The 20,309-nt window shown below is 44.4% G+C and overlaps 1 protein-coding gene across 16 annotated transcripts in view; it reads left to right on the top strand.

The window, feature by feature from the left end:
• LOC137432701 (uncharacterized) overlaps positions 1 to 20,309 on the top strand; it is a 131,156-nt gene that overhangs the window by 107,474 nt on the left and 3,373 nt on the right. For all 16 annotated transcript variants that reach the window (XM_078783513.1, XM_078783516.1, XM_078783523.1 and 13 more), the window contains 2 exons: positions 17,697 to 17,794; positions 17,897 to 18,022. In XM_078783513.1, the coding sequence (XP_078639639.1) occupies positions 17,697 to 17,794; positions 17,897 to 18,022 (224 nt within the window). The remainder of the gene's footprint in view (positions 1 to 17,696; positions 17,795 to 17,896; positions 18,023 to 20,309) is intronic.

The raw sequence follows: 20,309 nt of genomic DNA, 5'->3' as shown, positions 1-20,309 counted from the left end.
CAATGTCTCTCCGAAAAGACCGACTGGACAACCCTCCCATCCACTTTCTGAATAATCCTCTCCAAGAAGTTCTGTCACTCAAACTTTTGGGTCTCACTATTTGCCTTGATCTTTCCTGGGAAAACCACATTTCAAATCTGGCCTCCAAAGCCAGTCACCGACTGGGCATCGTCCGTCGTGCGAAGTCCTTCCTTGGCACACCTGAGCTCCTCACCACATACAAGGCTTTCATCCGCAGCTCTATGGAATACTGCTCTCCCCTCTGGTCTGTTGCTCCTGCCTCACACCTAGCTCGTCTTCAGGCTGTTGAAACCAAAGCGTTCAGAATCATTGGAATCTCCCGCGATGAAGCTAACTCCAAGGGCCTTTCACTCGCTCACCGCAGGCAGGTTGGTGGTCTTTCCGTCTTCTACCGACTCCTCTCTGGCCTTGCCCCCCCCAGCTCTCTCTGGGCTCTGTCCCCCAAATATTCCTACAGGTCGCACAAGATCTGCCTGCAACCCTCTTATGGTTAAACTGCCAAAATCAAGACTTTCTGCTCACCTTCACTCCTTCATACCTCTTTTCTCCCGCCTCTGGAACAAACTCCCTCACTCTCTTCAATCCCACTCCACCCTCCAGGTCTTTAAAACAGCTGTTCACCACCATCTCTTATCCTCCCCCATCCAAAACCTTGATCTTTTCTACCCCCGCTAATTTCGGTCCCCTCCCTTGTGTTTTATACCTCTTCCCGCCCCCCCCCCCTGTCCCACGCCTCCTCCCCCCCAAGCCCTCTCCCTCCCTCCCACACTTCTCCCTGCGCTCAAATGTTGTGGTTGTGTGCTTCCCCTTCTCTCCCCATCTTGTCTTCCGCTCCCTCTTTTTGTATATTTTGTTTGTCTGGTTGATTTGTTTGTGAAATAAATGTTAGCTCTTTCACGAGCCTCGATTCAGTATACAAAAAAAAAAAAAAAAAAAAAAAAACGCTACTATTATGGCACATATACTCGTATCATCCTTGCACCCTATTATGTCACATACATTGCCATTATCCACAGCTTTATTGATTGATTATTAGGATATTTAACGACCACTTTGTGCACATTAAGGCTAAATTGCATCAAAGATGATGATTTTGAAAAAAATTCAAACTATATTCCTCATGGCTAGTCGATCAGATATATGAAGATTCGCTTCGATCTGTTAAGTGGTTCTGGAGAAGATTTTTTAAACGTTTTTATTTTCAACCCAACATGGCTACCAGACTACATGACTTATGATATCATAAATTTAATTATCAACTCACATCAGGTCATAGATCAGATATATGAAGTTTCAGATTTTTCGGAAAAGGCTTTCAATTCAACCAATTATGGCTGGAATACCACTTCACCTATGAAGTCATCGTAATAACCCAAGATACCCCATGGGGAGTTGATGACATACAGCAGGTTTCAATGTCTTTCATTGAGCGGTTTCCAAGAAAATTGTGATACCACGTGATCTATGGCATCAGATTTATCAATACAATATTCTCCATGGGGAGTGCCGACGATATTTAAAGTTTTGCATCGATCAGACAAGCGGTTGAAAAGAAAAACATTTTTTAAAATGAAAATATATAGATGTGGACACAGACAGACATGGGCGTTAAAATAGTCTCCCCCTTCAGGCGAGACTAATCAATGGGATACTAAGAAAAGAGAAGTACAAACAGATACTGCAGCACCATGCAGTTCTGAGTGGGAATTTTTCATCGGAAAGAGGGTTCATTTTCCAATAAGATAATAATCCAAATCACACTTCCAATAGAGTAAAATCATCGACATTTTAAATTAAGGACTCTAGGCACTCATGCTCAGATCCCGGAACTTTGGGTCCTATGCTTTGAAACAGGCCTAAAAAAGAATTTACAAATAGCCATGTAATTTGTCAAGCAATAGAAAGGATTAAACCCAGTTTTCACTCAAATATTGCTGTCATTTCTCCATAATATGTGCTAAAAAATTGTTATGACCGATGTATATTATGCATTTTGTAACATTGCTTAAACTCTGAAATATACTGTATATGGGAATGTAGAGCAATTGTTTTCCCACACTCGAAATGAGCTCAGATTCATTATAATAGAAGGTGCCTAGGCATCAGACAATACTGCTATATGAATATAATGAGCCAATCTGTTCCTAATTGCATAAGGTTCAAGACTTCAAAAGATTTTTACGAGAGAAAAAAAAACAATCATGTAACTAACGGAAATGGCAATAACATGAAATCAATGAAGTTAGGCTAATATGATGATTTTGAGAAATGATTATGGTCACTTGAAGTCATTGTTTTTCACGTTGAAGTTTCCCCTTGCATTGAAGACAGCCAAGTTGTTGTTCCCGATCACTGGCATCGTTGATATGAACCTTGTGTAGCACGTTCGCAAGTATACGACGGGCCTTCAGGTTTTCAGCCAGAGGGGCGTCCAAAAACGACAGAACTTCTATGAAGTATAAGCTACATTTTTTGAGGACCGGAAGGACTGTGAGGAGGTGGATAACACTGTGAACTAGAACGGCACTCAGTAGAGAGCATACCTCCACCTGGTTGGCCATATCACTCAATGGTGATGAATTACTTAAAAAGTTATACTAGCTGGATCCGGATCCGTATCTTCACCAAAATTGAATCGCTTCTTCCTTGTCACACACACAACATGTCCAACAAGTTTCGTCCAAATCCGTCCACAACTTTTTGAGATATCCTGCTATGTATCGTTTTTGGCCCTATCTCCCAATGATGAAGAATCACTTAAAAAATTAAATAATTATCATATCCGAATCCATATTCAGATCTTCACTAAAATCGACTCGAATCGTCCTTGTCAGACACCCAACCGGTTCACCAAGTTTCGTCCAAATCCGTTCACAACTTTTTGAGATATCCTGCTATGTATCGTTTTGGCCCTATCTCCCAATGGTGAAGAATCACTATAAAAATTCTAGTAGCCGGATCCGAATCCGGATCTTCACTAAAATCTAATCATTTCGTCCTTGTCACATACGCTACACCTCGGCCAAATTTTGTCCAAATCCGTCCACAACTTTTCGAGATATTTTGTTCACAAACGGACAGACATGGGTGAAAACATAGCCTCCTCCATCCACCTTTGGTGGCGGAGGTAACAAGGAATGCAGTGGCCAATATGGGAACGCTCAGGCCTCCTCTATCCAATTCCTGAATAAATTTACTCGACACCATGTCATCCTCTACCTCGTCTTCAGCATGTCCGTTTTGGTGCTTGTATGCCAGAAAAATGGCCTCTAAAGGTGGTTTTTATGCCAGAAATCCATTGATAAAAACAAAGTTTTCCTTTAAAGTGTCATTAGAGTTTAGGTGGAGCTGAGTATCGGCATTTGTTATGTCTTCCAGGTGTGCTGTGTTCCTAATGTCTGCTGCGACAGTGCAGAGGGGACAGACAGGCTCTGCAACCCCCTGAGGAATGATATCGTATTTCAGCAGTTGATGTACCTTGGCTGTTGCCAGAACATCTCCAACGTCAATGTGGAAGTTTCCTCCACAATGCTGTCTAGCTTGCCCAAAAACTTTTCCAGGGGAACTTGTGAAAATATTTCAGGAAGGACTTATCTGAGGATAAAACTGAGACGTCAATTTATATGAGCTTTGGAGAAATAGTCTGGCATTTCACTCAGGCCGACTGGCACTGTCTTCAAGCAGCCATCAATCATCTGGACTTCTCTCCCATCTCGACTGCCTGACATCAATTATTCCTGGGAATTCTTCCAAAGCAAACTGCTCTCCCTCATGCACAGATTTATCCCATCTCATCTTCAGTTGTCATACCCGTCCTCCCGTCCATGGTACACTGAAACTTGTGGTGAGGCAGTTGCCCTGAAACAACTTGCCTTTGCCTCTTGGAAGGGTAATCCAACTGAAGGCAATCTAAGTTCCTTCCACCAAGCTCGGAACAAGTGTGTGTCTACTCTCAAGAGTGCCAGGAAGCACTATCTCTCCAAACTCAAGAATGAACTCTCAAACCTGTCTCCTTCCTCTAAATCCTGGTGGCGTCTGGTCAAATCCGTGTCTGGTGTTTGTTCCCCCTCCATCCCCTCCCTTACCTCCAATGGCTACACAGTTGACGCCGCACGTGACAAAGCCGAATGCCTCAACTCTGTGTTTGCCTCAAAATTTTGTGTCCGAAACCCATCTCTCTCTGTACCCACCTTACCCAGTCGAACCCAGCTGCTCCTAGACTCTGTGTCCTTCTCTCCTGACAAGTTGGAGAAGTTTTTGTCAAACCTCTATTCTGATTCTGCAACTGGACCAGACGGCATCAGCCCACAGGTCCTAAAATCGTGTTCTGCCACTACACATCTCACCCTCTCTCTGTTCTCTTCACCCTCTCTTTTGCTCAAGGTCATCTGCCATCATCTTGGAAATCAGCAAACATTACCGCTTTACACAAAAAGGTGCAAAAACAGATCCTTGCATCTACAGACCAATCAGCCTGCTCCCAATTATCAGCAAAGTCATGGAATCCATCATTGCTTCGGATATCAAATCCTTCCTCTTCTCCAATGGCTTGATCTCCGATCATCAATTTGGATTCCGACCAGGTCATTCTACTCTGGACATGCTGCTTCTGCTGTCTCAACAATGGATGGAGGTCCTCAATGCCAAAGAGGTAATCAGAGCTGTCTCCCTTGACATATCACGTGCCTTCGATACGGTCTGGCACCCAGCTCTGCTCACCAAACTCTCCTCCTATGGTATCCATGGAAATCTCCAAGCATGGCTGGTGGACTTCCTCTCTAGTCATAGTCAACGTGTGGCCCTGAATGTATTTCTCTCATCTCCCCTTCCTGTTCAGGCTGGAGTTCCCCAAGGCAGTCTTCTGGGCCCTGTGATTTTTCTGGTCTTCATCAATGATCTCTCTGACTCTCTGGAAATTCCTCTCTATCTCTTTGCTGATGACTCCACTCTCTGATCCATTCCTCATCCCTCAGATCGGCAGTCACCTCACTCTCTGCACACCTGGACAAAATCACAGACTGGTCAAACATGTGGACCATGTCTTTCAATCCTGAAAAATCTCACACTCTTATTATTTCTCTCCGAAAAGACCGACTGGACAACCCTCCCATTAACTTTGTCAACAATCCTCTCCAAGAAGTTCTGTCACTCAAGCTTTTGGGTCTCAATATCAGCCATGATCTTTCCTGGGAAAAACCACATTTCCAAGCTGGCCTCCAAAGCCAGTCGCCGACTGGGCATCCTCCGTCGTGCAAAGTCCTTCCTTGGCACACTTCAGCTCCCCACCACATACAAGGCTTTCATCTGCAGCTCAATGGAATACTGTTCTCCCCTCTGGGCCAGTGCTCCTGCCTCACACCCAGCTCGGCTTCATGCTGTTGAAACCAAAGCTTTCAGAATAATTGGAATCTCCCAAGATGAAGCTAACTCTGAGGGCCTTTCACTCACTCACCGCATGGCAGGTAGGTGGTCTTTCTGCTTTCTACCGACTCCTCTCCGGCCTTGCTCCCCCAGCTTTCTCTGTGCTCTGTCCCCCAAATATTCCTACAGGTCGCACAAGACCTGCCAGCAACCCTCTTATGGTTAAACTGCCAAAATCAAGACTCTCTGCTCACCTTCACTCTTCCATTCCTCTTTTCTCCCGCCTATGGAACAAACTCCCTCACTCTCTTCAATCCCACTCCTCCCTCCAGGTCTTTAAAACAGCTCTTCACCACCATCTCTTATCTTCCCCTATCCAAAACCTTGATCTTTTCTACCCCGGCTAATTCACCCCAGATCCACTTTTTTGAAATACCAACTTCTTTCCTGGAAGTCCTTGCAATGTCCATGTGTTTTATACTTCTCCCACCTCCCCCCAAGCCCTCTCCCTCGCACAGATCTCCCAATGTCCCTGCTCTCAAATGTTGTGTTTGTGTGCTTCCCCCTCTCTCCTCATCTTGTCTACCGCTTCCCTTATATTACAGTGGTACCTCGGCTTACGAGTGCCCCAACGTACGAGTTTTTCGGGATACGAGCCGTCGCTCGGGCGGTTTGTTGCTTTGGGATACGAGCCGAGATCCGATGTACGAGCTCAAAAAATTTATTTTTTTGAATTTTCCGGTTGTGGCTTCCGGTTCCGGTCACGTGGTTATCTTGCCGTGAAAGCATCTCTGCTTGGATATAAAACACGCAATCGTCGAAATACATGAGCGAGGAATCTCCTTGCTCCAGCCGGTGACGTCATCGGCGGGGATCCCCGCCTCCAGAGTGGCTGGTCACGTGACCGCCAAAGCGTGTCGCGCGTGCGGGTATAATGAGCTACACCTGTGGATCACGTGACCACGGAAGCACGCCTCGCTTGAGAGGCATGGCTTTCGGTTTGCGTTTTGCTTTATAAGGCGCGATAAATGGGCTTTTGAGTGTTAGCGGTTCATGGCGTTGACGGTTCATGACGGTTCATGACGGTTCATGACGGTTCATGACGGTTCATGACGGTTCATGACGGTTCATGGCGTTGACGGTCAAAAACCCATTACATCAATTTTACCAGGCACTGTACAGTAAGTACAGTGGACACCAAATGCACGGTGGAAGGCTAGAAGTAGAAGATCGTCCAAGACAAGTGAGAATAAGCCATACTTTGGAGATGACGTCATTCGCTGGTCCGATAACCAAAGATGTGGTATAAAAAACCAGGTGAGCTAACAATGCAGCAATGAAGGAATTCGGCCAAGGCACCGGCACACAACGACCTACCTACATCGAAAGACTCAATGCCAATGGTGACAGAAGCCAAGACGGCCGGCTTAAACACCGCCGAAAGACCACGGTGTACCAACTTACGATGCAGAACATCTTGCACTTAATATGATGACAACAGGTGCCATCCTCTGACGTACCATTACAGGTACAGGTACAGTACACGTGAGCACAGAGCAAAAGTTCACTGAAACCGAGATTAAGAAAAAAGAAAAAACACCTCGTGGTCCGTGCTCGATATCCGAGTTTCAATCTTTTCAAACACATGATGCTCTCGGTCACGGTATCTCCTGCGAGCTGCTTCTCCTTCAACCACACAAACAACAACTTCTCCATATCTTCATGGATAGAGGTCCGGAGCTTTGAAATAATCGTAACGCCCTTGGCTGGCGTTATAGCCTTTATGGACTCCTTCTGCTTCAAAATCGTACATATCGTAGAAGGAGTACGATCGTACTGCCTCGCCAAGTCGACAACACGCACACCTCACCTGGCATGCATGCTCTTCTCCTCTGCTTAATAAAACCAGTTTATTTCTTTACATTCTCTTGTATTATGTACAGTATATACGAGGTCGTGCTTGTTTATACATTATTTGTTATTTATAAAGTACATTTTTGTTATTTAAAAGCACCTAACAAAAAAAATTGGTGTTTTTTTTTTGAGGCTGGAACGGATTAATAGCATTTCAATGCATTTGAATGGGAAAATTTGCTTTGACTTACGAGCGATTTGGCTTACGAGCTCCGTCACGGAACGGATTAAACTCGTAAGCCGAGGTACCACTGTATATGTTTTATGTGTCTGTTTGTTTTTTGTGTGATTAATGTTAGCTCTTTCACAAGCCTCAATCTTGTATACAACAACAACAACAACATGCATTTTAAAGGCCATTTTCCCTGCTAGAGCGGGGGTTAGCCTTGCGGTCCCCATGACAATCTCCTCCATTTTGCCCTATTTTCTGCATCTCTCCTTGTTAACCCCCTTGCCCGCATTTCTTCTTCCACCATCTTTAGCCAAGTCTTTCTCGGTCTTCCCCGTCCTCTGCTTCCTTCTACATTCATTTCCACCACTCTTCTCAACCAGTCACTTTCATCCTTCCTCAACACATGACCAAACCATCTCAACCTGTTCCTCTTCACAGCATCAATCACAGGCTCTATTCCCATCATCTTTCGCAATTCATCATTTGTCTTCCTCTCTCTCAACGATACTCTGCACATCCGTCGAACCATTCGCATTTCCACCCTTTCCAACCTTCGTTGCTGCTCTACGTTCATTACCCATGTCTCGCTCCCATAAATCATAACACTTCTCACACATGCAGCATACACCTTTCCCTTCAGCTTCAACGACACTCCCCTCAAAATCAGCACGCCACTCAGTTCCCGAAACTTCTTCCATGCACATCTCACTCGAGCAACCGTTGCCGAGTCTGATCCACCTTCTCCATTCAGCATGTCTCCGAGGTAGCAAAATGTTTTCACACCTTCCAGCTTCACGCCGTCTCCAAGATCCAACTCAACATTTCCTCCATCTGCAGCTCCCTCTGTGCACACCTTACATTTGAATGTAGCTGCCACACTGGTTAATGACCCTCTCAGACCACTACATTTTTGATGAACCCACTCAGCGCACATTGTACATTGAATGGAGTTCACTCCGACACCCTTCCTACACACAGCACAGGGCCACTTCCCAGTTCTTTCCACCTCACCACATGCTTTACCACTTGCCATCACCTTCGTCTTTCCGATATTCACCTTCAGACCTTTTGTTTCCATACATTCCTTCCACGTGGTCATCTTTTCCTTCAGTCCATCCATACTTTCCGCAATCAACACCAGATCATCTGCATACAACAACTCCCACGGTAAACCCTCCTTTACGCTCTGAGCCAGCACCTCCATCACAGCTACAAATAGTAGTGGACTTAGTACCGACCCCTGATGCACTCCCACCTTCACCTCAAACTCACCACTGTTCCCGTCCTTCGTCCTTACAGCTGTGCGCGCTCTTTTGTACATTGCCATCACTACTCTGATCAACCATTCCTCCACTCCTAACTTCCTCAATGCCCATGTCAGTACTTTGCATGGTACCCTATCGAATGCTTTCTCCAGATCAACAAACCCAAGAAACAACTTCTTCCTCTTCTCCATGTACTTCTCCTGCAACTGCCTCACAATGAAAAGTGCGTCTGTCGTTCCTCTTCCTGGCATGAATCCAAACTGCATTTCGTCGATCCTCACTTTCTTCCTTATCCTCCTCTCCAACACCCTTTCCAATACCTTCATTCCATGCTCCAATAACTTTATCGCTCGGTACGAGCCACACTCCAGAGGGTCACCTTTCCCCTTGTATATAGGGACGAGGGTACTCAGTTCCCAATCCACTGGAATGCGGCCTTCTTTCACCACCAGATTACAGATATCTGTCATTCTCTTCACACCCCAACTTCCTGCTGCCTTCAACATATCTCCCACAACTCCCGTCGGCCCTCCCGCTTTTCTACCCTTCATTGCTTTTATCGCTTCCTCAACTTCCTTCTCAGTTATCTTCTCTGCCGGTCCTAAAACTGGGTTACTCTCGATGTTGCCATCCCATTCATTCTCTGTATTCAACAGCATTTCCATATATCTTTTCCATCTTCCTTTAATTCCATCTGGGTCGACAACGATTTGTCCCACTTCATCCTTCAAGCAACTCACCCCCATCACATCACACCTCAGACTTGTATACAAATCTTGTATCTTGTATACAAAGATCTTGTATCTTGACCTTGTGACCTTGTGTGACCTTGTGACTTGAAAGATCTTGATCTTGTATACAATGAAAAAAAAAATGACCAATGCAGGGTACATCATCAAATACTGCATGACTGACAAATGCATCATCATCTTGTTCAAGTTCATTGTTGACCAGCTCGCTGGAATGGAAGCCCATTTCAGGAGACATTAACAAACCGTACCTAAGCTTGGAAATGGAAGCGCGGTGAATCTTGGATCTCTGTTTTGCAATTTAACTCCTCCATCACCCTGGCCAAATGATTGGTTGTTGTGGCTTTATGATCGTTGATAACAGTGAAGACCTCCTCAATCTGCGACCATATATCTGTGCAGAAGATTGTTCTGCAGTTTGAGGTTTTGCTTCAAAATCTCATAACCATACTTCTCTACCTTTATCAATAGTAGGAATCCAAACGGTGACTCTACTCTCATAAAACAGAGAAAATGGACCACTCTTTTACCAATGTCGTCCACAATGAACATGAAAAGATCATCTCCATTGCGCTTTATGCTGAATTCCGAAAAATGTCTGCCAATGTCCTCTGCAAACTTTTGAAAGGTACAAATCTCTTCATTGTTGTCGAGGTGTTTTCTGCAAAGTTGTTCACGAACAGCAGCAGAAGTCATTGTTGTTGGTAGCCTGGGGGATGTAATTGACGCCTTAATGCATGACTCCAGCAGTCCCGGGAAAACTGTCTGAGGTTCCACGGGTCATTTTTCTCCTCCTGCTGGGACCCATTTGCAGTCAAATTGTGATGCGCTTACTGAAGATAAAAATAAATAATCACTTATTGAAGATAAAAAGCATGGATAATGCAGAGTTTAAGCAATAGCACAAAATGTATAGTATATGTCGGTAGATGGTCATCGCAATTTTTAGCACATATGATGGAGAAATGTCAACTATATTTGAGAGAAAACTGGGTTTAATCCTGTCTTTTGGTTGACAAATTATGTAGCTATATGTGAAGTCATTTTCAGGTCAGTTTAACAACGTAGGACCTAAGTTCCAGACCCTGAGCGTAAGCACCTGCAGTCCTTATTTTAAGGTGTCTATGAGTAAAATAGTATTTGGAGAACAAGGTTACTGCTGGTGGCCTCCAAGTGTTCGAATGGTCACCCCAGAGTCCGGATACAAGTACATTCAAGGCCATATGGGATTACCTGGAAACGGAGAAGAACAAGAGTAACCTGACTAACTTTACAGAACGGTGGAATGGATTTCAGAATATTTGGCAGAATAGAGTGCTTCCGTGGTATACAGGAAGCATGGGTAAAAGATTGATGACACCCAAGAAGGCAAAGGTAAGACACAAAAAGTATTGCCTGCTACTCTAAAATGACGCTGTTTTTGTTATTTACTGCAGCCATTTAAAATGGATTAAATTTAGATTTTTTTTGTCACTGATCTACACATAATAACCCATAATGTCAAAGTGGAATTGCTTGTATTTATTTATTTTTTAGTAAATAAATACTGGTCTTTTTTTTTTTTTTTTTAGCCTGGTGTTGGCTTAACGGTTAGGGTGCCGGTTTGGGATCCTAGGATCCTGGGTTCGAATCCCGGGCGATTGCTGAATTAACGCCAGTGGGGTTGACTCAGCCCGTCATCCTTCCGAGGTCGGCAAATTGAGTACCAGCTTGCTGGGATGAATAATAATAATAATAATAATTCATTTATTTTGTATAGCGCTTTTCATGAAGCCCAAAGGCGCTTTGACAGAGTGCAAAACATAATGCATAACAAAACATGAAAACAACAATTGCAAAAAGACAAGAATCAATAGGGAAATATTTAAAGCAAAAGGAGGGAGAAGGAGTTGTGTAGTCAGGGGTTAAATGCTGTGGGTTGAATGTTGAATGCAGTGCTGAACAGGTGGGTCTTGAGTGATGTTTTGAATGTGGTGAGTGAGGAGGAGTCTCTGATGGTGTGAGGTAGTGAGTTCCAGAGGGTGGGAGCAGCGATGGAGAAGGCCCTGTCCCCCCAGGATCTGAATTTGGTCCGGATGGGGGGGGGTCAGGAGGTTGGTACCAGCAGAGCGGAGGTTGCGGGTGGGAGTGTGTCTGGAGAGGAGGTCAGCCAGGTAGGATGGGGCCAGGTTATGGAGGGCTTTGTAGGTCAAGAGGAGGATTTTGTACTGGATTCTCTGGGAGATGGGGAGCCAGTGAAGCTTGTAAAGGGGACGGGGGTGATGTGGTCACGGGTCCGGGAATGGGTGAGTAGACGGGCAGCGGAGTTCTGAATGTATTGGAGTTTATTGGTGATTGTTGAGGGTGAACCATAGAGGAGGCTATTGCAGTAGTCCAGGCGGGAGGTGATGAAGGCGTGGATGAGGGTTTCTGCAGCCGTGGAGGAGAGGGATGAGCGGAGACGGGCGATGTTTTTCAGGTGAAAGAAGGCTGACTTTGTGATCTGTTTAGTGTATTTGTCGAAGGAGAGGGTTTGGTCAAAGATGACGCCAAGATTCCGGATGAGAGGGGAGGTGGATACTGGGATACCGTCGATGTTGAGGGCAAAGTTATGGGTGGATTTTGTGAGCGTTTTTGGGCCAATGATGATTATTTCAGATTTATCACAGTTAAGTTTGAGGAAGTTGATTTGAAGCCAGGATTTTATTTCAGAGATGCAGTTTGTCAGGATAGAGTGGGTGTCGGTAGAGACGGACTTGGTGGAGATGAAAAGCTGGATGTCATCGGCGAAGCAGTGGAATTGGAGACCATGACGGCGGATTAAGTGACCGAGGGGGGACAGGTAAAGGATGAAGAGGAGGGGGCCAAGAACTGAACCTTGGGGGACACCTTGGGGGAGGGGAGCAGTGGGGGATTTGCAGTTATTGATGGAGATGAACTGGCGTCTGTCAGAGAGGTATGATTTAATCCAAGAGAGGGCAGTGCCGGTAACGTTAAAGGTGGATTCAAGTCGGGTGAGGAGGATGGTGTGATCGATGGTGTCAAAGGCAGCGCTGAGGTCGAGGAGGACGAGAATGTTGAGGATGCCAGCGTCAGAGGAGAGGAAAAGGTCGTTGGTGATTTTGAGGAGAGCAGTTTCAGTACTGTGGTTGGAGCGGAATCCGGATTGGAATGTTTCATACAGGTTATTGGCAGAGAGGTGATGTTTGAGTTGAGTGGCTACAGCATGTTCCAAAACTTTCGACAGAAAGGGTAGGTTGGAGATGGGTCTGAAGTTGTTTAGGGTGTCAGGGTTTAGACCAGGTTTTTTTAGAATGGGGGTAACAGCAGCAATTTTGAGGGATGGTGGGACGATGCCTGTAGACAGGGAGGAGTTTATTGTTGCAATGATAAGTGGAGAGAGAGCAGGGAGGGAGGCCTTGACAAAGCTGGAGGGGATGGGGTCAAGAGTGCAGGTGGCAGTTTTCATTCCTATGAGGAGTTCAGAGAGGTCAGTAGGGGAGACCGGGGAGAATTGAGACAGGGGAAGGCAGGATAAGGGGGGGCAGGTGGTTGGAGGGGGAGCGGATGCGGCGGTGGTCAAGCTGTTGTAGATCTTGTCAATTTTGCGTTGGAAGAAAGAAAGGAAGGAGATGCAGTTGTCTACTGTGAATGACTGGGTGGTGGTGTCCAGGGGGCGGAGGAGTTTGTTTATTGTCGAGAAGAGTGCTTTTGGGTTTCCGGAGCCAGAGTGGATAATTTGAGAGTAGTAGGCGGAGCGGGCGTGGGAGAGGGCATCTTTGTAGTGTTGTAGGTGGTCCTTGTAGGCTTGGGAGTGAACTGTGAGACCTGTTTTATTGCGGAGTCTTTCAAGTTGGCGAGCACGAGTTTTCATCAGGCGGAGTTCAGGGGTAAACCAGGGAGCAGAATGGGTGAAAGAAACTGTTTTGGTTTTTACAGGCGCAAGCTGGTCAAGGCAGGAGGAGAGAGTGTGGTTGTAGTAGTCAGTGAGGTCGGAAGGGGTGTGGAGGTCAATGAAGGGAGAAGTGGACATTTTTTCAGAGAGGGTGGATGAGAATGAGGTCGGTGAAAGAGCGTTTAGCTTACGGAAGTTGATAGTGCGATAATGTCTTGGTGTTGGGGTGGGGATGTTGATGGTCCCGGTGGTCCCGGTGTGTACCCTGGTCTAGAATAGGTACACCGTATCCCTGCGCATCATAAGAGGCGACTAAGGTTTGGCGTCAGGAAGGGCATCCGGCCGTAAAAACATTGCCTCAAACAGGGAACCATGATTGTCATGGGGTCCGCAAGGCTAACCCCGGCTCTAGTGGGGAAAACTGGCCTTAAAACGATCATTCATTCATTCACTGTGGTCTTTTTTCTTGTCTGTGGTCCACATAGATCATATCTGAAGAGACAGGTCGGATAATTACAATGAAGAAAATCATAAGCTTTTACAGTTGTGCACAAGTTGCGAAAAAACATATCCCTATGATGATCATGTGTTCCCGCCTGTTCTCCCTCCTGGCAAGCTAGGCCTTAAATGTCAAGAATGTAATGTTTTCACACCTTTAATACTGCAAATGGCAGGATCGACTTCTTCCTCCTGCACATAGCTGGAAAACCTTGCTGTTGCGTGTGCGTCATCATGTGATACACCAGTGGATCGAGGGTCATGTGACCATATCGAGTTTCCACCATGTTGGCTACATTACGCAAGTCGTGTTAACTCTGATCCCATACGTTTGCGTTGTTTATTCGTTGAGACCTTGTACATTAGCCACTGTACTCCTATCAAGCAAGCTATTAATGTGTGCAAGTCCATACAGAAAACTGAAAACACAGGTGCTTAGGCCAAACCACAGTATGCTATGGAAAATGTTCACACTGTCAAAAATAAAGGACTGTATCATGGCGTTTTAGGGGGAGACCAAACTCAGGGCCAGACCGATAGAGCAGCTCGTGGGAACTGTGATATATATCACACAAAACAGGAAGTGAAAAGGACAGACCTGTAGAGTTTGCTCAACATGAAATCATTTTGGCAAAATGTGCAAATCTGAGGAAAAAAGGACATGTCAGACAGATAGATTGATGATTCAGAAAAGTCAAACACTCATTTTCTCCATTAACTCTGCAAACAGAACAGCATTCAAAACCTACAGTGTTCAATTGGCTGAGACTCCAGTGACTCTTATCATATATATTGGAGCAAAAGTTTAGATTTTCTTAGCAAATCGCTGTACAGCAAACATTTCACAGATTATCCCCTTAGGAAATCTGACCGCAGATTTTTAACATATGATAACACAGAAATTCCAGTTGCAGGAATAGTGGATTTGCCAGTTAAGTGGAACTCAACAAAAGTCAACAGTTTCCCGTTCTGCATAACCAAATGTGGATCTCGTCTTATCGGTGTCGATCTCCAATGGACTCGGATTCAAAATCCAGAGAAATATTTCACCGATTCAAGACATTGACTTCGTCAGCTCATTCCCATCTGTACCGAGTGGTTTTGGGAAAATTACAAACGTTGCACACAAACCGAGAGTTTATCCCACAGTGACATCGGTGCCGCAACGTCTCCGACGACCTCAGTTTTCTGTCAGCGAGGACGTATCAGCTTAATGGAAACATCTACAGGAACAAGGGATCATTGAACCCGTGGATTTATCGCCATGTGTTTCAAATGTGGTGGTGACATATCGAAAATCAGATGAAATTTGGCTGTGTGGAACTTGAAGCCATAAATAAGGCCATAATCCCTGATAAATATCCACCACCAACGATGGAAAAAACTATCAGCAGATTTCCAACACTTGACAGTGTTTACAAAGCCAAACATGCGCCAAAGCTATCTTCATGTTCCGATGGCAGAAGGCAGGAAGTACCTGACAGCCTTTATAACCTAAGATGGAGTTTTTCAGTATTGCCACATGCCATATGCGTTAAGCTCTTTGGGTGTGAAAGGGTGAAAAAGTGAAAGGGCATTTCACTCACTCACTCACCACAGGCAGGTTGGTGGTCTTTCTGTCTACTACCGACTCCTCTCCGGCCTTGCTCCCCCAGCTCTGTCTGTGCTCTGTCCCCCAAATATTCCTACAGGTCGCACAAGATCTGCCAGCAACCCTCTTATGGTTAAACTGCCAAAATCAAGACTCTCTGCTCACCTTCACTCTTTCATGCCTCTTTTCTCCCACCTCTGGAACAAACTCCCTCACTCCTTTCAATCCCACTCCTCCCTCCAGGTCTTTAAAACAGCTGTTCACCACCATCTCTTATCTTCCCCGATCCAAAACCTTGATATTTTCTACCCCCGGTAATTCACCCCAGATCCACTTTTTTGGAATACCGACTTCTTTCCTGAAAGTCCTTGCAGTGTCCATGTGTTTTATACATCTCTTCCCCCCCCCCCCCCCTTCCCATGCCTCCTCCCCCCAAGCCCTCTCCCTCCCACAGATCTCCCGATGTCCCTGTTCTCTCCTGTTGTACTTGGGTGCTTCCCTCTCTCTCTCTCCCCATATTGTTTCCACTCCCTTGATCATATGTTTTATGTGTCAGTTTGTCTTTTTGTGATTAATGTCAACTCTTACACGAGCCTCGATCTGGTATACAAAAAAAAAAGGAGAAGAAAAAAAAAAGTTCTGCGCCGAACACATTTCTGAAAATACTGTTAACACTTCTGTCCGGAACCAAGGGATGCATTCATATTCTTCATTACATTGTCATACATGGTCACAATACAGCTGAACATGACCTTCTTGATGAGTTTATCTCGCTGTGATGACCAGACTAACCGAGAGTAACATTACTCTTAACCATGACAACCGAGTTCAACTGAGACGAGATTGCTTTCCTGGGATACCACGTCTCTTCAGCAGGCGTTCGTCCACGGAACTCCAATGTTCAGGCCATAAACGTCTTCCAGAGCCAAATAAAACTCATCAAAACTTGTCTCGTTTCTAGGTGCAACTAACTTCAACCTCAACTTTGTCAAAAACCATGCTGATATTGAAGATAAAAAGTCCCATGGAAATGGACCAACGGACAGACAGAAAACTTTCAGAGTTTTTTTTTTCTTAACATGGGTTCATGATGGAGCTCATGATAGAGCTGACGCTGACACACACACACACACACACACACTGATGAGACAAACATTGAGGACAGCAACTGAGCTTGGGGGAAGTGCCGTCACTACCATAGGCTTAGTTTGACTTCTCTTTTTTGGGGGGGGGGGGGGGGGGGGGGACAGGGGTTAATATTAATAATAGGTAGCTAGGTTTGACTTCCAAAATTACCGTTTGTTAGTGTAGTTACAGTGTACGTGAAATCACAAATACAGTTTACGTTCATTATTGTTACTCACGTTTAAATATGGGTTGTTTTTATCTTAATTTTAAACCACCAAAAAATTAATGTGGGGGCATTGCCCCCCCCCCCCCTGTTCCCTCCAAACTCCGCCGGTGGTCCCTACCGTCACTTCCCGGGATACTCTGGGTACGAGCGACGTCATAACAATGGCGCTGCTTTTTTCACCATACTCAGCGGGGTATTTCCTCATGAGAATATTGTCAACTGATGGGGATTGCCCATGCTCTATCCTTTTCAAGCAAGGAAGCAGCACATACCATTTTAAAGTCTTTGATTTGACTTGAACCAATCCAAACCGGATGAGTGTTTTTTAGGAGACACCATCTCCTTACTAGATGGTCGTTGGCTCCATGGAGGAGCTCATCCGCCCTTTGCCAGGGGTTGATTTTGGTCCTGGGAGGGTGTCACAGGTACCCTCCCCACTAACAAAGTCAATGAGGGTTGTTGGTTTAGTCACCGACAACCCGACCATGCGGCAGGTAGCACTGGGTTACATGTTACCAGTGGCAGTCCCAAAAGACTGACCTGACCTTGGTTTGAAAAGAAAGATTGAAAGTACCCCAATCCTTGCACACTTTGACCACAACACACCAACAATCATCACCACTGACGTCTCAGAAATTGTCTTGGGCGCTGTACTTTCTCAAGGGTTAACGGAGTGAAACGACCTGCCACCTTTGCGTCTAAAACACAGACTGAACAAAAGTACTCTACAGGTGACCATGAAGCCCTTGCACGTATATTTGCAAGTGAGCATTGGACGAGTTTCCTCTGATCCAGGGTTAACTCTGAATCCGAGTGTTCGTGTTCTCGTCAAGCTACAATTGTGCTTTCATTTTAACTCTGTGTAACCTACATGCTGACATTGTTGCTGTGTTTCAGGAAACAAAGCAGGAAGCAGAACAAAAGGAAAGTATCAAAAAGGAAAGAGAAGAGAAGAAGCGGTTATCGATTGAAACAATGGAGAAACACGGTCTTAGGTGCATTGTTTAGCTTCTATTGGACTTCATCATGAGGTCAAAAGTGTTTTTCATTTTTTATTTTTGAAATATTAAAAATTATAACTCTTCAATGTGCTGCAGGATTGAACAACCACTGGAGGAGGGGGATAAGGAGGAGCTGGATGAGCAAAAAGAACAAAATATTAATTTGGCAGACAACCAGGAAAAATTTGCATCACTCCTTCAGGCGGAGGTTGAGGAAAGATGGTATGTCGAGGGTAAATGGCAACAAGCAGTACCGTCGCACAATGCCATTGCCAACATTGTATGTATATTGCATCCATGTGCAGTTTATTGGATGCCATATGGTGAGAGACATAACATTTTAGTTGATGTCTTCCTGAGTTTTGAGTTACCTGTCCTGTATTTTAACTTGACCGTACCTTACATGAATTATATTCAAGGGAGTGGAGGGAAGCATTCATTATTTATTTTAACTTATTATTATTTTATCTATTATTTATTTATTTAAGCATATTCAGGGAAGCATTTACTTCATTACCCTGTCGGCCATGAAACGAGAGATGTGGTTTTGCATTCGTGTGAGTGTGTCAGTCAGTGTCTGTATAGTCCATAACTTTTTTTTACCATTTGAGCTTTTGTCATGAAAGTTTTCACCAAACTCTTATAATGAGAATATGGAGAAAAGTAATTAACAATTGGGTCGTAGGGCAAAATGTCACAGGACAAATAGGCCTTATCAGCCAGTCTGCTACTTAGCACGAGATGACCGGGTTTTGTAATTGTTTCCGTGTTTCTTCATTTACTATTTGAGTTTTTGTCATTACAATTTTATACAAACAAAATAGGAGAACATGGAGAGCACTAATTAATGAACTTCGAATTTTTTTTCTTATTTTGGATACAAAGTCAAGGCTCATGGAAGAGCTAGGACACAGAATGTATCAGGACGCAACAAAACAAAAGGAACACTAGAAAGAGAGAAGGGAAAACCAAAAGCAGGATTGAGGGACAAAATAGAGTGAGACTTAGACAAATAACAGATGTGGGGAAGAATGAGGAGTAGAGGAAGCCACATTGGTTGGACAAGATTGGTACAGAAGCAAACTCTCAAGAAGGAAAAAGTGGAAATTTGCAAAGAGGTGGGCTTGGAAGGGGCGGGGGGGGGGGGGGGGAGGCGAAGGGAATAGGTGTTTAATGGGGGTAAGGAAGATCATGATTTTTGAATCTGGGATGATCTGAGATGTTGAACAGCTGTCTTGAAGATCTGGATGGAAGAATGAGAGTGACGAGAATGTGGAAGTTCGTTTCACACGCACGAAAGAATAGGAATTAATGATTTGAGCTGATAGTCAGGTTCACTATGTCAATAAATTATATTTCGTTCAAAATCATGGTAGATTAGCAAACCTATACATTTTTGGAAAGGTTATAGCATAAGGAAACTAAAAATCAATGTTTACATTTGGAGAGATACCTGTATGGCGGCCATTTTGGATTTTCAAAATGGCCACTGTAAAATACATATTTTGTTCTATTTCTGCCTCTAATTACCCTAAAAACTTTTAAAAATATACTAAACCTATATTTTCAGGGACAAGGAATCCAATGAAAATATCAAATTAGTGCTATGGGGAATGGTAAGACACGAATCAAAGGTTTTGAATTGCAAAATACTGTCTTTATATTCGCGATAAGTTGCATAATCAAATACATGTTATCATTTTGTACAGGCAGTTAATAACATCAAAATGTGTCACAATAATTCATATCACCAAACATACACAGGCAGTCAGCAAAATCATATATACACATGCAGTCAGTATAACTTCACATCTACACAGGCAGTCAATGACAAAATAAACACAGGCAGTCAATGGCATCAAACATACACGATTACAGAATATGCCATTTAGAGTTCGTCATCACTGTCCTGTGTGTCGTATCCGACAATATAGTCCGCATCGTTTTCACAGTCCGTTCCACACAAGCAAAGGTCGGTCAAATTGATTGGCAAATCGAATTGGTCGAATGGTCGATCGAATCGAATTTGATGAATCGAATCGAATCGAATCGATCGAATTGGTCGAATGGTCGAATGGTCGATCGAAGCGATTGGTCGAATGGTCGAATTGGTCGAATGGAATTGGTCGATTGGTCGAATTGGTCGAATTGGTCGAATCGAATTGGTCAGAATTGGCAAATGTAAACATTGATTTTCAGATTTTCCATGTAATAACGTTTCCAAAAATGTATAGGTTTGCTAATGTACCATGATTTTGAACGAAAAAACATAGTGAACCTGACTATTGGGAGAAACTGCCAGAAGGACAAATCTCTGCAGCACTTCACAAATCTAGGCTTTATGGGAGAGTGGCCAGACAGCAGGCACTCATGAGGAAAAGGCAAATGACAGCACACCTGGAGTTTGCAATATGGCAGGTGAAAGACAGGACATGGGGAAAAAGATTCTGTGGTCTGAGGAGCCAAAAATTGAACTATTTGGCCTGAATACAAAGCTGTGTATATATGT

Source organism: Myxine glutinosa, chromosome 8 (genome assembly GCF_964187855.1).
Source record: "Myxine glutinosa chromosome 8, kmMyxGlut1.1, whole genome shotgun sequence".
Lineage (NCBI taxonomy): Eukaryota > Metazoa > Chordata > Myxini > Myxiniformes > Myxinidae > Myxine > Myxine glutinosa.
The sequence above is the reverse complement of the archived record's forward strand: the minus strand, read 5'-3'. Positions and strand labels throughout refer to the sequence as shown.